General features: G+C 58.5%; 8 protein-coding genes across 8 annotated transcripts; 6 read left to right on the top strand and 2 right to left on the bottom strand.

The window, feature by feature from the left end:
• Nucleotides 1-17: 17 nt before the first annotated feature.
• On the top strand, nt 18-1,779 carry BDY17DRAFT_300316 (fructosyl amine:oxygen oxidoreductase-like protein). The gene is made up of 3 exons (XM_033734041.1): nt 18-277; nt 444-556; nt 627-1,779. The coding sequence occupies exons 1-3, from the start codon at nt 219-221 to the stop codon at nt 1,769-1,771; spliced, it is 1,317 nt and encodes a 438-aa protein (XP_033588687.1). The 5' UTR covers nt 18-218; the 3' UTR covers nt 1,772-1,779.
• On the top strand, nt 1,777-2,910 carry BDY17DRAFT_300313 (uncharacterized protein; the record flags this gene model as incomplete). The annotated part of the gene is made up of 2 exons (XM_033734040.1): nt 1,777-2,789; nt 2,853-2,910. The coding sequence occupies one exon, from the start codon at nt 1,777-1,779 to the stop codon at nt 2,554-2,556; it is 780 nt and encodes a 259-aa protein (XP_033588686.1). The 3' UTR covers nt 2,557-2,789; nt 2,853-2,910.
• On the top strand, nt 2,774-3,922 carry BDY17DRAFT_177542 (PLC-like phosphodiesterase). Its single transcript, XM_033729876.1, has 5 exons — nt 2,774-2,789; nt 2,853-3,222; nt 3,279-3,529; nt 3,589-3,633; nt 3,695-3,922. The coding sequence occupies exons 2-5, from the start codon at nt 3,053-3,055 to the stop codon at nt 3,796-3,798; spliced, it is 570 nt and encodes a 189-aa protein (XP_033588685.1). The 5' UTR covers nt 2,774-2,789; nt 2,853-3,052; the 3' UTR covers nt 3,799-3,922.
• Nucleotides 3,923-4,876: 954 nt separating this feature from the next.
• On the top strand, nt 4,877-8,031 carry BDY17DRAFT_282975 (uncharacterized protein). Its single transcript, XM_033732074.1, has 2 exons — nt 4,877-5,000; nt 5,056-8,031. Exons 1-2 carry the CDS (start codon nt 4,932-4,934, stop codon nt 8,020-8,022), a joined length of 3,036 nt encoding a protein of 1,011 aa, XP_033588684.1. The 5' UTR covers nt 4,877-4,931; the 3' UTR covers nt 8,023-8,031.
• BDY17DRAFT_300309 (ClpP/crotonase-like domain-containing protein) lies at nt 8,032-9,281 on the bottom strand. The gene has a single exon (XM_033734039.1). The coding sequence runs from the start codon at nt 9,134-9,136 to the stop codon at nt 8,183-8,185; it is 954 nt and encodes a 317-aa protein (XP_033588683.1). The 5' UTR covers nt 9,137-9,281; the 3' UTR covers nt 8,032-8,182.
• A 421-nt stretch (nt 9,282-9,702) lies between these two features.
• BDY17DRAFT_325603 (ribonuclease Trv, RNase Trv) lies at nt 9,703-10,607 on the top strand (the record flags this gene model as incomplete). Its single annotated transcript, XM_033737383.1, has 2 exons — nt 9,703-9,984; nt 10,050-10,607. 2 exons carry the CDS (start codon nt 9,703-9,705, stop codon nt 10,605-10,607), a joined length of 840 nt encoding a protein of 279 aa, XP_033588682.1.
• Nucleotides 10,608-10,654: 47 nt separating this feature from the next.
• BDY17DRAFT_177508 (uncharacterized protein) lies at nt 10,655-11,168 on the bottom strand. Its single transcript, XM_033729875.1, has 2 exons — nt 11,102-11,168; nt 10,655-11,044 (listed from the first exon to the last, which is right to left on the bottom strand). Exons 1-2 carry the CDS (start codon nt 11,111-11,113, stop codon nt 10,703-10,705), a joined length of 354 nt encoding a protein of 117 aa, XP_033588681.1. The 5' UTR covers nt 11,114-11,168; the 3' UTR covers nt 10,655-10,702.
• A 123-nt stretch (nt 11,169-11,291) lies between these two features.
• Nucleotides 11,292-12,253, top strand: BDY17DRAFT_300307 (uncharacterized protein; the record flags this gene model as incomplete). The annotated part of the gene is made up of 1 exon (XM_033734038.1): nt 11,292-12,253. A coding segment is annotated over exon 1 (707 nt), but the record flags the coding sequence as incomplete, so codon positions are not given.
• Between the last annotated feature and the right edge of the window lie 779 nt (nt 12,254-13,032).

Genomic DNA, 13,032 nt, shown 5'->3' with positions numbered 1-13,032 from the left:
CGTCGATACACAATAGAGTTCGCGCTAGGGAAAGTCAAAAAGGACGTGGAAGGCATGTAAAGCAACCCAAGTCCTCGACATCACATCAATCATCACCGCACTTTACATTAGAACCGCTTTTTGATGAACCAGATTCAGAAGATCTTAATCGTTAGCCAGGGTGCTCCAGCTTGTGGCAAACGAATGACGTTCAACATCTCCACACATCAACTCAGAGTATGGTTGTCAAGTTGGATCCATCGAGATGTTCAGTGTTGATTGTAGGCGGTGGAACATGGTATGCTACTGATTCGTAGACGTCTGTGAAAACCACAAAGTGCTAATTGATGTTCTATCTCCACTGCAGGGGTAAGAAAACTCCATCTTGCAATCAATTTGGCCTGGCTTCAACATCCTTGGCCCGACGCAAATGTTCATACATCTTATACGGCAATAGGCGCCAGCACCGCTCTCCATCTCGCTCGTAGAGGCTATCTATCTGTCACAGTCCTCGATCCATATGATGTCCCCTCCCCGATAGCCGCGGGCAACGACATCAACAAGATTGTAGAAGAAGGCATGTCATCAATTCCGATAGGTCTCGTACTGACCCACTGACCAGGCACGCGGCCATTCGCGTCGAGCAGGCAGCCACGTAAAAGATGAAGACGATGATGCGTGGGCTAGCGAAGAAGTCCGCGTCCAAGCCATCGATGCTTGGAAGAAGGATCCCGTCTTCAAGGAGTTCTATCACGAAACGGGATATGTCATCGCTGCCAGCACGCCGGAAGTGGTAGAGCGACTGCGAGAAGGCGAGCGGCCGACTCGCGAGCGCGGTTTTGTGGAGCTGAATACTGCCGAAGACTTTCGATCGACGATGCCGGAGGGAGTACTGACTGGTGACTTTCCGAACTGGCGAGGATGGTATAATCCTACTGGCTCGGGCTGGGTACATGCGAGGAAGGCGCTCGTAGCTGCGACGGAGGAAGCTCAGCGGTTGGGTGCAAGATTCACCTGCGGAAGTCCACACGGACACGCCGTCGAATTGACCATAGGGGAAGATGGCACCGTGCAGGGTGTCAAAACTGCGGATGGTCTGCAACACTTTGCAGATCGCACAATCCTGTGTGCAGGGGCTAGCGCGTCCCAACTGATTGATATGGAGGATCAACTACGACCGACCGCCTGGACCTTGGCCCACATCAAAATGACGGCCGAAGAAGCCATATTGTATCGAAATCTGCCCGTGCTGTTCAACGTGGAGCGCGGCTTCTTCATGGAGCCGGATGCAGACAACCACGAGATGAAGATATGCGACGAGCATCCAGGATATTGCAACTTCATCAAGGATACCAAAACTGGCCGAGTAGCCTCCGTACCTTTTGCCCGGCAACAAATCCCAAGAGTCTCCGAGGATGGAGTGAGAGCCTTCCTCCGCGAAACAATGCCACATCTTGCCGAACGCCCGTTCAGCTTTGCACGAATCTGCTGGTGCGCCGACACCCCAAACCGAGCCTTCTTGATCTCCACTCATCCAGAGCTATCGAACCTGATCTTGGGGGTTGGCGGCAGTGGACATGGCTTCATGCAAATCCCGGTCATTGGCAATTTCATCGCGGATTGCATGGAGGGCGCGCTGGATGCGAGGATGGTGAGGAGCTGGCGATGGCGGCCAGAGACCGCACGCAATCGAGATTGGCGAGATACACAAGGAAGATACGGCGGGAAGAATGTGGTAATGGATTTCCAAGACGTCAAAGAGAGCGAGTGGACCAACATTCCATACGAATAATGCATATGATGATGAAATCCTCACAGCTGCACAAGCAAGACTCAAGACCTCTAACCAGTCAGCTGATCCCACTTCATGGCCAACACCACCTCCGCATCAGTCTTCTTGCCACCAGCCTCGGTCGTCTTATCGAACGACCGGATCTTGCCCTTCTCAAACCCAGCATACTCCAGCACATCCGCCAGCTTCTCAATCTTGCCCTTGGACTGATACTTCATCTTATCCTCCAAGCTGACCGTCAACTGCCCGTCCTCACCCTGCTGCCCGCTCTCCGTCTTGATGGACACCACGACCGCCACCCCCTTGGGCTGCAGCGAGTAAATCATCGCCTTCATCCCCTGCATAATGAACTTGGGGTCCTCGGAGGCGACGCCAAAAATGGCGTGCGTGAAGTGGTCCATGTCCAGCTGCTCGACGGCCTTGTACGTCGCCACGCCCTCGATGCGCGCGGCCTCCTCGCCCGGGATGCCGCGCTTCGCCACCGTAATCTTCGGCCCGTACGGCGTGCGCACGGCCTCGGTGGATTTGTAGATGGCGTGGGCGACGTGCGCGTCACTCACGAGCACGTTGGAGCCGCCGTCGATTTTGATGCGCGCGCCGAACTCGCGGATGACCTGGTCGAGCACGTCGCCGATGGCTTTTTCGTTGTTGGCCATGTTGTCGTTGTCGTTGTCCTTGGTCTTGTTAATGCAAAGGGGTATTGGAGCTGGAGATATATTGAAGGTGAAGATGAGAGAGAGATACACCGGAAGTCTCTCGCCACAGCGCCTTTCGCGGGAAAATAATGGTCCCTTTCGTCCGAGATAGGAAATTACCAAACCCAACCCTCCCGCCGTTTGACGTCACTCTTTCACGCGAGCATCCGGGCTGCTTTACGAGTGCATTGAGACCAGAAAACCTTGTCCTAAATCTGCTGGCCACTACTCCTCTCACTCTCCAGACGTGCACGCGAGTTTTGGCTCTGCATGTGAGCGAGCTGAGCTGCCCTTCCCCTTCGCTGCCCACTCCCATCCTCGATGTAAGGGTCGCCAAGCAGCTAAACCGCCCATTGGTGATCGTAATGATCTCATTTGTCAACCAGGATCGCCTCGCAACCCCACGTGTAGGGCCAACATCCTGCGCTGAATGCCAACCCCGTCCCCGCATATAACGGGCGTTGTGATACTGTTTCACCATAGGTAAAGGCGCATCAAATCCTTCATTGACTCTCTGTTGTTCCTCTTCGTACAATTTCGTTGCTCTCTACGACATCTCACTGTCACGAATTACAATCAAGTCAACATGGACTTCCTTCAAAAGGCAACCGCCAAGCTAGACGTCCAGGACAAGCTTCCCGGCCAGCTGAAGGACATGTTGGGCGGAGACAACAAAGGCAAGCAGGGCGAAGGCAAGCATCTAGCCCAAACGCACGATGACGCTGCCGGATTCCCACAAGGCTTGCGACCATCAGAGTACCCTTCCCTTCATCCAAATCGCACTGATCATCCGACTAATCGCACGTGCGCAGCTGGATGGGCGATCTGGTGGCCAAAGGCATTGTACCAGCAACCGCGGCCGTGACCGAATTTCGCTACCCTGGCTCCCACGATGCCGCCACCTACGGCTCGGGGTTGGAGAGTTTCAGCTATCAATGCCAGGATAAGAATTTCTACGACCAGATGATGACGGGGCAGCGGTGTTTCGATCTTCGCCTCGCTCCCGCGGAGGACAAGAAGAAGTTCATTCCTGTCCATGGGATTGCGAAAAATACGGCGGATGGTATGTCATGTCGAGGATGCGGGCTGAGAGTTGCGCTGATCGTTTCATCCTGCCACTAGATTTCAATCAGGGACCGAAGCGGGCAGAGAAGGATGATCTCGTCTGTCAGTATCTCTGCGACTTTGGATGGCGAGTCAAAGTCGAGGCTAACGATCGCCACGACAGCCCAGATCTTCCGCTTCGCCAAAGACCATCCGTCCGAGCTACTCGTTTTTCAAGTGCGAGTAGAAGGGCTGGAAGGTGCCCAAAACGCATTTGCCGAGAGTTAGCATCCCCCGAATTTGTTGATGAGTGTCCTCATGCAAGACTGACGCAACACGCAGCCATCTTCCACCATCTGGGCGAAAGGCTGTTGGAGGCCCCACAGGATGGCCGAGTGCCAACATACCGGGAGGCGGTGAATAGCAACCGCAACATCATCTTCGGCGTCACCGCCAAGCTGCCCCAACCCGCAGAGAAGTACATCTGGCACGTCGGAGGGGACACCAAGCACTGGATGGGCGACGGAGACCAAATGCTATGGAACGAACCGACGTGGCAGAGCGGCGACGTCACGAAAGTGTTGGCCTCGACCGAAGACTTTATGCGCAAGAACAGGGACAAGACCTTGAAGCGAGACAGATTCTGGGTGGCGTTTTTGCAGCTCACCCCCGTGCTCGGCCAGAGCATCAGCACTTTTATCAAAGACGGCGGCAGTGTGCGACCCAAGGATCTCGCGTTGGGAGGCGGCCTGGGAACGCATGGTGCGTTCGAGGGCTCGAATCAGAAAGTGCGCGATTCGGGCGTGTTCCAGAAGCCGATCTGGAAGAACAATGCCAGCTGTATTCTCTACGACTTCTGCGACATCAAGACGACAGGTGCGATTGTGGCGATGAACATCGGGGCGGAGTTCTCTGGTGCGGGTCCAGGGGGCAGAGGTGGGGAGGAGCACGACGGTCCTGGACGCGGTGAGCGTGGTGGATGGGGCGGGAGGGGCGGAGGGCGGGGTGGTCGTGGCGATCATGATGGCCCCTCGGAACCGCGGTTTGACGATGGTCGCCCTGGTGAGCGTGGTGAGGGCAGAGGCGAGCACAGAGGAGGCCGGGGTGGGCGAGGTCGTGGGGAGCACGAGCGGGTTGAGTAAATGATACCATTCTTTCAACGCCGTGATTAATTGGCATGCTGCTTCCATTATCCATCATCCAGTGTGCTCCATTGACAGATGAGCCCTGATGTGTGGTCTGGAACGCGTGCAGTCAATGGTGAATGCTAAGGCGAGGCTGGCGAAACGCGTGGACAAAAGTCGTGTGCACCAGCGTGACAAAATCGGGCCAAGCTCGTCGCCGCACGTCTCTCATACGGACTTCACTCCACAACCACACCTCAACTCACGCCTCCTCAGTCGACGGCACAGCATTGATGCATGCCATTTGGCACGTTGACACCACTTGGCAGACAGCTGCGCTCCGTGGTTGCCGCCATTGGCCACTCGGTAAGCACCTTGGCGCAAACCTGCCGCGAGAGCTTCGATCGCTGACCCATCCCAGCGCACGCATGCTAGTCAGGCCACTTCTCCTCGCGCATTCCCTTTGACAGACCAGTGTCGGAGAGCCTACCATGTCTCGTACTCCAACCGCGCATCTACAGCAACGGCGGCGAATGAAATAGGCGAGGAGTCCGAGACCGAGCTGCAGCATCTGGTGAGCCGAGAAGAGCCAAGAGCCGACAGGGGATTTCAAGAAGATGTGACGGTGCTCAGAAGCGGCCGAAAGAGGCGTCGAAGTCGGAGAAGGGTCGATCATATCACTCAGGCCTTGCGCAGAACGGGGAAAACCGACAATGCCCCCGCGCCTGTTGCTGGCAAGCAAGATCTATCCTATTCCAATGTCGCAAGACAAGGATGGCTGGAGGCGGCTGTGTCGCGCACCGAGCTATCTCAACACAAGCACGACTGGAATACTGCTGAGGCGGAGGATGGCAGACTCGCCAAAGTGCTTGCAAACTGGATTCAGCACCATGCGGCTTTTGAAGGCACGGGCGAGGCGGAGTGGATGATCGAGGACACTTTTGCCCTTCGGGCGGAATCAGGTGTCCTACTGCGCACCAAGGGATACAGCATGGACGACTTGAAAGCCTGGTCCGACATCGTTACTTCACAGGACTCACTGCAGGCTGCGCGTGCCCTTGTGGCATACATTACCACCCGCGGTCCGCAATCTTTACCACTGTTCGTTCTTCTGTATGCGCTCAGGAGGCCGTATATCAGCGCACGTGCGCTTGAAATCATCCTGCAGCGGGCATTGATCATCCTTACCGATCGAAGAACTCGCGGCCGGATGATGAGTGTGCCGGAAAATGCAGTCTTCCTGATCTTCATGCGTCTATTGCGCCACGCCCGCGAAGTCTGGCCCAGAGCTCTGGCGAGGATTGCACAACTTCTGGTCGACTTTCTCCCCGCCGCAATTTCAAAAGGCGAAGACCCGACGATTGTTCAGATGGAGAGACTGACCTATATGCTGAACCAAGCCCTGCGTCTGATTGCAAAGCCTACGGCACTCGAGCCATTCAAGAACAATCACTTGCAAGAAGCGGCGATCGTGTGCATTTTGCGCTTCATGGCAGAGCACAGGCCGACCTTGCAAACGAGCAGAGATGGCTATCGAGCGGTCGTCCTGGTTCAGCTGGCCCAGCGCAAGACGCCAGAAGAACGCCAATGGGCCGAATTGAAAGCTCTCTCCTGGCCGCCGTGGAAGCAGGAGCGCACTGCGATGGACTCCGACATCACCGCCGACGTGCATGGGACATCAAAGGCGCGCGAGACATTAATGCGCATGCAAGAAGCCGGCTACCCACACAGGACGTGGGAGAAGACGGCAATGATCTATACCGGCTGGGATGTGGACTCCACACCAACAATCCAAACACTGACCTTACTGAGTGGCCGCTTCGTGGGCTCAGAAAGCTCGCTTTGGACCGCGCGCATCACTACCACGCGCACCGCACAAGAAGCATGGGCATGCTATCTCGCGTACGACGATGCAAATCTGCCTCCAGACCAAGATGTCTTCCTGGCCATTTTCCGGAAATTACACAACGATGAGATGCGTCGGAAAGGAAATGGTGTCTCGAGGGCGCCTGATGAAGAGCTACATCCGGGAGACGGTCGGGAAGTCGAACCGCTCCCTCCATCTACGCATCTTCACACGTACACTCGAACGCCGCCGCCTACGATGGACGGGCTCTACCGCCAGCTGCGCAACCGTGGCATCGTATTTAAGGAACGCTGCTTGGCCTTCCTCATCGCGAACGCCAGCTCGTTGGAGCTCGGTCAGGAGTATCTTCAAGACGGCGCCATAGAGGATCCAGAACTTCTCACGCTCCTCGAGTCAACACCACCTTCGCCGGGTAGTCAGCCGATCTCAGCGCCGCTTCTCGCTGCCTACGTCGAACTGCTCTCACGCTTCTCAATGTCAGCTTTGCGCCCCGCTCCCGCTAAGAAGCCGCACATGGCTCCCGAGTCTACATCCCCCAGCATGGACAGCTATCCCGTCACGAGGAACCTTGCTGTCGTTCAAGCGATCGAACTGATGGTGCAGCATCGCCTAGTATCCGGGCAAGCCTGGGCCTCGGTCCTCAGCGCTCTCGCCCGCGTAGGCTCGATGCGAAATACTAAGTCTACCCTCGCCAGCAGGCTGTCCCGCCACTACGGCGCGCGGACGGAGCAGCAGATGCAAATTGAGACCGCCATCCTGGCGTACAGATTGGTACGGCGCGTCCTCTCCCTCATGCAGGACTGCCACCTGGACCTCGACGCCCACGCCTTCCACGCCCTATGTCGCGTCACCGAAAACATGGCGAATGCCGGACTGACGGCCTTGACGAGCGAAGCGCAGGCGGGCACCATGCTGCGCAGACAGGCTCTCGAGCTCTTGCGCAGCACCACGCACACGCACCGCTTGCGCGGCGAATTCAGCATCTTGGTCGGCACGCCGAGTCTCCGCCCGGGAGCTTCGAAGACCTCATCAGCACCAGCGTCTGGAGTGGGAGAGTCCGACGCAGCGTCGCAGCTCCTCGAAGTGCCCGGCCCCTCGATCCTGCACGCCTACGTGCGCGCCCTCGGCTGGATGGGGGATTTTGACGGCCTGCTGGATCTCGCGCGCTGGATCGTCGAGCATCAGGAGGTGGTATGTCAGGAGCGCGATGCGGACAGGAATGGGCGGGCGGTGTTTCGGCGGATGCTGGTCGCGCTGCGTGTGTTCCTCGAGCGGAGCTGGATCGCGGGCGAGGAGAGGGAGGGTGCTGCTAGGGGTTTGCGAGGCTCGGACGAGATGGCTTCGTTGCCGGCGCAGGAGCGCGAGCTGCGACGTCGGAGGATGCCTGCGCCGAGGGATGTGGTTGAGGAGATTCGAGGGCTAGTGGAGAGCGTGGAGGATTGGGGTGGGTGGGCGGAGGATGAGGAGGTGGAGGCGTATGTGTCGCACGCGTGGTTTCGGCCTTTGAAGCAGGTGGTTTGATATGCACGATACCCCATGTCGTTCCTTTCACAATGCATTTAGCCTCTTACAGATTCATGATCGTCTAGTATCTATCTATCCCAGCCATCGAGTGCCATGCTAGAATGTACATGCACGAAGATTCGGCCCTTTTGCCAGTTCCCCCCAACCTTGACACCGTCTACCTCCCCTTGAACACCGGCTTCCTCTTCTCCCCAAACGCCCGCAACGCCTCCTTCCGATCATCCGTCGGCAGCACCATCTCGTACGCCATATTCTCCGCCGCCTCACCCTGCCTCCAGCCCTCGACAGCCTGCATCGCCGCGCGAATGGCAATCGGTCCGCCCTCGCAAATCTCCCGTGCCAAGCTCACCGCCTGCTCATATACCTTGCCCCTCGCCACGCCCGGAGCCTTCTCTTCCTCGGCCGTCACTTCGACCAGGCGATCGCACAGGCCGATGAAGTACGCCTCGGCGCCGCTGACTCGGCGGCCCGTGAGGATGAGGTCGCGAGCGCGCGTCGGGCCTACGAGCGCGGGCAGGCGGAAGGTGCCGCCTGCGCCGGGGATGATGGCGAGGCGGGTTTCAGGCAGGGCGACGCTGGCGGTCGAAGCGAAGACGCGGAAGTGCGTGGCGAGGGCCATTTCGAGGCCGCCGCCGAACGCGGTGCTGCTGATGGCGGAAATGGTGGGGATGGGGAGGGCGGCGAGGGTGGCGAAGGCGCGGCGCAGAGCGGTGAGGAAGGTGTGGACTTCGGCGGGCGACATGGAGAGGCGCTCTTTGAGGTCGGCGCCGGCGCAGAAGGCGGCGTCGGACTCGCTCGTGAGGATCAGGGCGCGCGTGCTCCCCTTGCCGCCTTCGCGCTGCAGGCCCTCGACGACCCCGCTGAGCTCCGACAGCAGCTGCTGCGAGATGGCATTGCGGGCTTTGGGCCGGTTGAGGGAGACGATGGTGATGCTGCCGCTGTGCGGGGCGGGGATGCTCGACAGCTTCACCGCGGACTGCAGGCTGCTGTAGCACGCGCGGGATGAGGCCGCAGCAGCAGTGACGGCCGCGACGGGCACGTGGGGGCTCGTCGTCGGCCGGTGGTGGGTGAAGGCATGGCGGGCCGCCTGTCGTTGTACCGACCGTAGCATCGTTTTTGTCTCGTCGGGCGTACGAAATCACCTGACGGAGGGGCGGGCGCGTGGGGGGGAGGTTTTTTTGTCACGCACGTTCAGGCAAGTGCTCGTTAGTGCCCTGCCGCCGGGCACCTGCCCAGTTTGGCGGTTAAGGTTCGGGGCTACGCAGGTGGCTAATGGCGCGCGGGCGGTAGCGGCAGAAGCTTTCGAAGCTTAGCAGAAGCGTGTAATCTGCGCGGCGACACGGCGCAGTCCAATCAGTCCCCTCGCCCTATACACGACCTGCGCTGGACTTTGATTTCCGTCCCCTGGCGTCCAAGTGATCGACATGTTTCACGTTACATCACGTTATAGCGCGCGAGGCAGCGGCGGGCATGAAGCGAGGCGGTACACCACTTGACTGGACCTCGCAAAACCTTGCTCAATGTCCGCCCGGGCATGCACGGCTCGATGATCACGTTGGCCTCGGTGGGCAGGTATATATATGGGGGTCATGGCCGTGTTGTGTTGATCTCGTCGAACCACTTGCATTTCCGTCCTCCACTCTCAATCCAATACTACTACATCCCCTCATCGCCACCATGCCGTCCGTCCTTTCCACCTCCAAGGTCCTCTTTGGCCTCCTCCCCTCGGCGCTCGCCCTGCAGCAAGTGCCCAGCAGATTGTTGACGCCGCGCCAATCTTCCTCCCCCTCCTCTGGCTCCGCTTCGTCTTGCCCCAACCCGCAGCTGTCTTGCAGCACCAGCGGCAGCGTGAACACCTGCTGCGTGCAATCCCCCGGCGGCGTCCTGCTGCAGACTCAGCTCTGGGACACCAACCCCTCCACCGGCCCGGCCGACAGCTGGACCATCCACGGTCTCTGGGTAAGTGCCGCCTTCACTCGTCCGTTTCCCTTCATGCCTTCCTAACGCCCTTCTCCCTGTCGCAGCCCGATCTCTGCAGCGGATCATACACGGAGAACTGCGACTCGTCCCGCGACTACTCCAGCATCCAATCCATTTTGCAGCAGGATGGCGACAACACCCTCCTCAACTACATGAACACGTACTGGGTGTCCGACGACGAGTCCAACGACGACTTCTGGGTGCACGAGTGGAGCACGCACGGCACCTGCATCTCCACCCTCGACCCCAGCTGCTTCAGCGACTACACCACCGGAGAGGAGGTCCCGCCCTTCTTCCAGACCGTGGTGAACCTCTTCAAGACCCTCCCGACGTACACGTGGCTGTCCAACGCCGGCATCACGCCCGGCTCGTCGTATGCGCTGAGCGACATCCAGTCCGCGCTGAGCAACGAGCATGGTGGTGAGGTGTACCTTGGCTGCCAGGATGGCTCGCTGTACGAGGTCTACTACTACTTCAACGCTCGCGGCCCCGTCCAGAACGCCGACTTCACCGCCATCTCGGCCGTCGGCGGCACCGGCAACTGCCCTTCCACCGTCACCTATGCCGCCAAGAGCCAGGCGAGCAGCAGTGCCCAATCTTGAGGCGATCCGTGTCGTCTGGCGATAGATGAATGTAGATAGCCGACAAAAGTATCTTGAGGCCATTGAGGCCACCAATGACATCCCGCTCTTCATGTTTACTGCCGCCGCACCATCCCCGTAATGCGCTTCCAGATATACGACATCATGCCCCTCCGCGGCCCCTCTTGCAACTCTTGGTCGAGCTCTTCATACAGCGTGGGGCGACTCGCAGGCTTCATCAGCTTGTCGGAAAGTGGGTAGCGTTTTGACAAGACATCATCGAGCAGCAGGTAGGCCGCGTTGGCTTGTTTGGACAGGTCGTTGCCGTCGACGGTGGCTGTTTCATTGGTCGCGCGCAATCGGTTCTCTAAGAGACGTTGGAACTGGCGGTTCTCGGGGCGCAGAGCATCGATGGGCCATCGCGCGATGAGGCGGGTGTAGTGCGCGGCGAGATTGAGCTGCGAAATGTTAGGGCTTTTGATGAGTACACTGTAAGTGGTAAGACTGGTACGAACGTGTCGAGACATTTTGGCGGTGATGGATCGAGGGCGTGGAGGAAGATGGCTTTGAGGAGTGAAGCAGAAGAAAAAGATCCAATCGTCATGCGAACTCGAAGCTCGACCTCCAATGCTGAGTCAGAAACGGGACGGCGGCGAATCACCAATGAGGAATCTCAGCCCGGGTTGAAGCGGCACAATTCCACGCCTCGAGGGAGATTTAAACTGTCGACGTGTCTCCGCGACTGTTCACATCCACGCACAACCTCCCCGGAAGCAGGCCATCTTCACGCGAGACTGACTGGTCTTTCGCTCTCGACATGGACAACCCTCTCCCAACCCCCATGCTCCTGACAGGCGCTGCCGGCTTTCCTGTCGCCTATGTCGTCCTCACCTACATGGACAAAGTGCACTACGATCCCACCATCCTCTACGGCTTGGTCACGTACTACATCGCGCTCTTCCTGCTCCCCGCCCTCACCACGCTCGGCGTATTGGATCGAGCGACGGCGAAACGAATCGGCAATCCATTGCAGGTCATCACCATCGGCTTCCTCGTGCGCTACCTGTACAACAACGCCGACCTCCCCGGCACCATCGAGTACGCGCGCGGCTACCTGGCGTATGCGAAGCGCAGCATCTCAGGGGGTCTGCATTGCGGCCTCGACGCGACCAACCACGCCGGCCCCGGCGACGAGATTACGTGGGACGCGTGGACGACGGGGGCGAAGTGCACGTTTGACGACAACCAGCAGTGGACGAGCATTGTCGGCGGCATGAACTTGCACCACAAGCTGCTCGAGATCGACCGCTGCTATACGGCTTGCATCCTCCGCTCGCCACCGTGGACGGAGGATAACCTGTGGCATGGGTATATGACCAGCGTCCCTGCTGGCCGTCTCCCGAGTGGAGACTACTGTCCTGACGGCTACTACTGGGGTCATTGTCCGCCGCATCCGCATTACCAGCCGGCGAGCACCGAGACGGAGTTGCGCATTGAGGAGAATGCGGTGTACATGGTTCCTAAGTGATGCCTGGCGCGCGAGAACCCAGGAGAGAGGGGTTTCAGGAGGGGCTTCGATCTAGATAGCATCTGCAGTGTACCGCTTAAGAGTCGTCTCCAAGATCACATTTGAATCCATGTGTCAAGCACAATTGAATAGGAAGGGCATCGCGTGCTCCATTCGTCGAACACTTCCGCGGGAATCGGCTCGAGCTAGGGTTACCTAGGGTTATGCAACTAAAAAAGTCGTGGACGACATTCAAAGTCCTCGATCTTCTGCTCTCCTTGTAAAAGTGGTGGAACACGGGCAACACTGAACGATTGTGCGAGAATAACATGCATGCTACGAGGCTGTTGAGGGTATTCCATCCCGCTATGATAAGGGTATCCGCGTGGCAAAACTAACACCATCCCCCAGACTCCCTCGACTTCCTCGCCATGCATCTTCTGCGCCTTTCGAGCATTCGAACACGCTCACACCCTCTCTCTGCCTCATCGCCCCGCTCGTCGGTTACTGAACACTACACGGCCGCCTCACCAATCGGCAGCGTCCGCCGCGCGAGTGGAAGCTGAGAACGTTTCCAACGCCCCCAACTCGTCACAATGGGATCCGGACTCAGATCTGACGGCCGCCGAACGCGCAGAGAAAGAGCGCCGAACCCAGAGATTCCGTCAGGAAGGAGCGACAAAGCGGGAAGAGAATCGCGCAAAGGAACATGCTTCAGAAGCGCGGCGGATCGATGCGTTCAAGAAGCGCGAAGCGCAGGCGAGGCAGCGGGAGCGCGAGAGACAGCACATTGCCAGCTTGGAGAAGAGGGAGGAAGTGGCAAGGACACGGGAGGCGGAGTTGCGGGAGAGTCTGGAAGGACGGCGAGGGCCTCGAATTACAATGGGAACGGCTGGAGCTGCGGGATACCGGGACATCAGCAATAGACGCCCAACTCGA

This window comes from Neohortaea acidophila (genome assembly GCF_010093505.1).
Source record: "Neohortaea acidophila strain CBS 113389 unplaced genomic scaffold BDY17scaffold_7, whole genome shotgun sequence".
NCBI lineage: Eukaryota > Fungi > Ascomycota > Dothideomycetes > Mycosphaerellales > Teratosphaeriaceae > Neohortaea > Neohortaea acidophila.
The sequence above is the reverse complement of the archived record's forward strand: the minus strand, read 5'-3'. Positions and strand labels throughout refer to the sequence as shown.

Excerpts from the sequence above, each read along its gene's own strand:
- BDY17DRAFT_300316 (XM_033734041.1), top strand. The coding sequence starts at position 219 with ATGGTTGTCAAGTTGGATCCATCGAGATGTTCAGTGTTGATTGTAGGC. Across the intron at positions 278-443 it reads ATTGTAGGCGGTGGAACATG|CACCGCTCTCCATCTCGCTC; the intron begins GTATGCTACTGA and ends AATAGGCGCCAG. Across the intron at positions 557-626 it reads CAACAAGATTGTAGAAGAAG|GCAGCCACGTAAAAGATGAA; the intron begins GCATGTCATCAA and ends CGCGTCGAGCAG.
- BDY17DRAFT_177542 (XM_033729876.1), top strand. The coding sequence starts at position 3,053 with ATGGACTTCCTTCAAAAGGCAACCGCCAAGCTAGACGTCCAGGACAAG. Across the intron at positions 3,223-3,278 it reads CAAGGCTTGCGACCATCAGA|CTGGATGGGCGATCTGGTGG; the intron begins GTACCCTTCCCT and ends GCACGTGCGCAG. Across the intron at positions 3,530-3,588 it reads TGCGAAAAATACGGCGGATG|ATTTCAATCAGGGACCGAAG; the intron begins GTATGTCATGTC and ends TCCTGCCACTAG.
- BDY17DRAFT_282975 (XM_033732074.1), top strand. The coding sequence starts at position 4,932 with ATGCCATTTGGCACGTTGACACCACTTGGCAGACAGCTGCGCTCCGTG. Across the intron at positions 5,001-5,055 it reads TTGCCGCCATTGGCCACTCG|CGCACGCATGCTAGTCAGGC; the intron begins GTAAGCACCTTG and ends GACCCATCCCAG.
- BDY17DRAFT_300309 (XM_033734039.1), bottom strand. The coding sequence starts at position 9,136 with ATGCTACGGTCGGTACAACGACAGGCGGCCCGCCATGCCTTCACCCAC.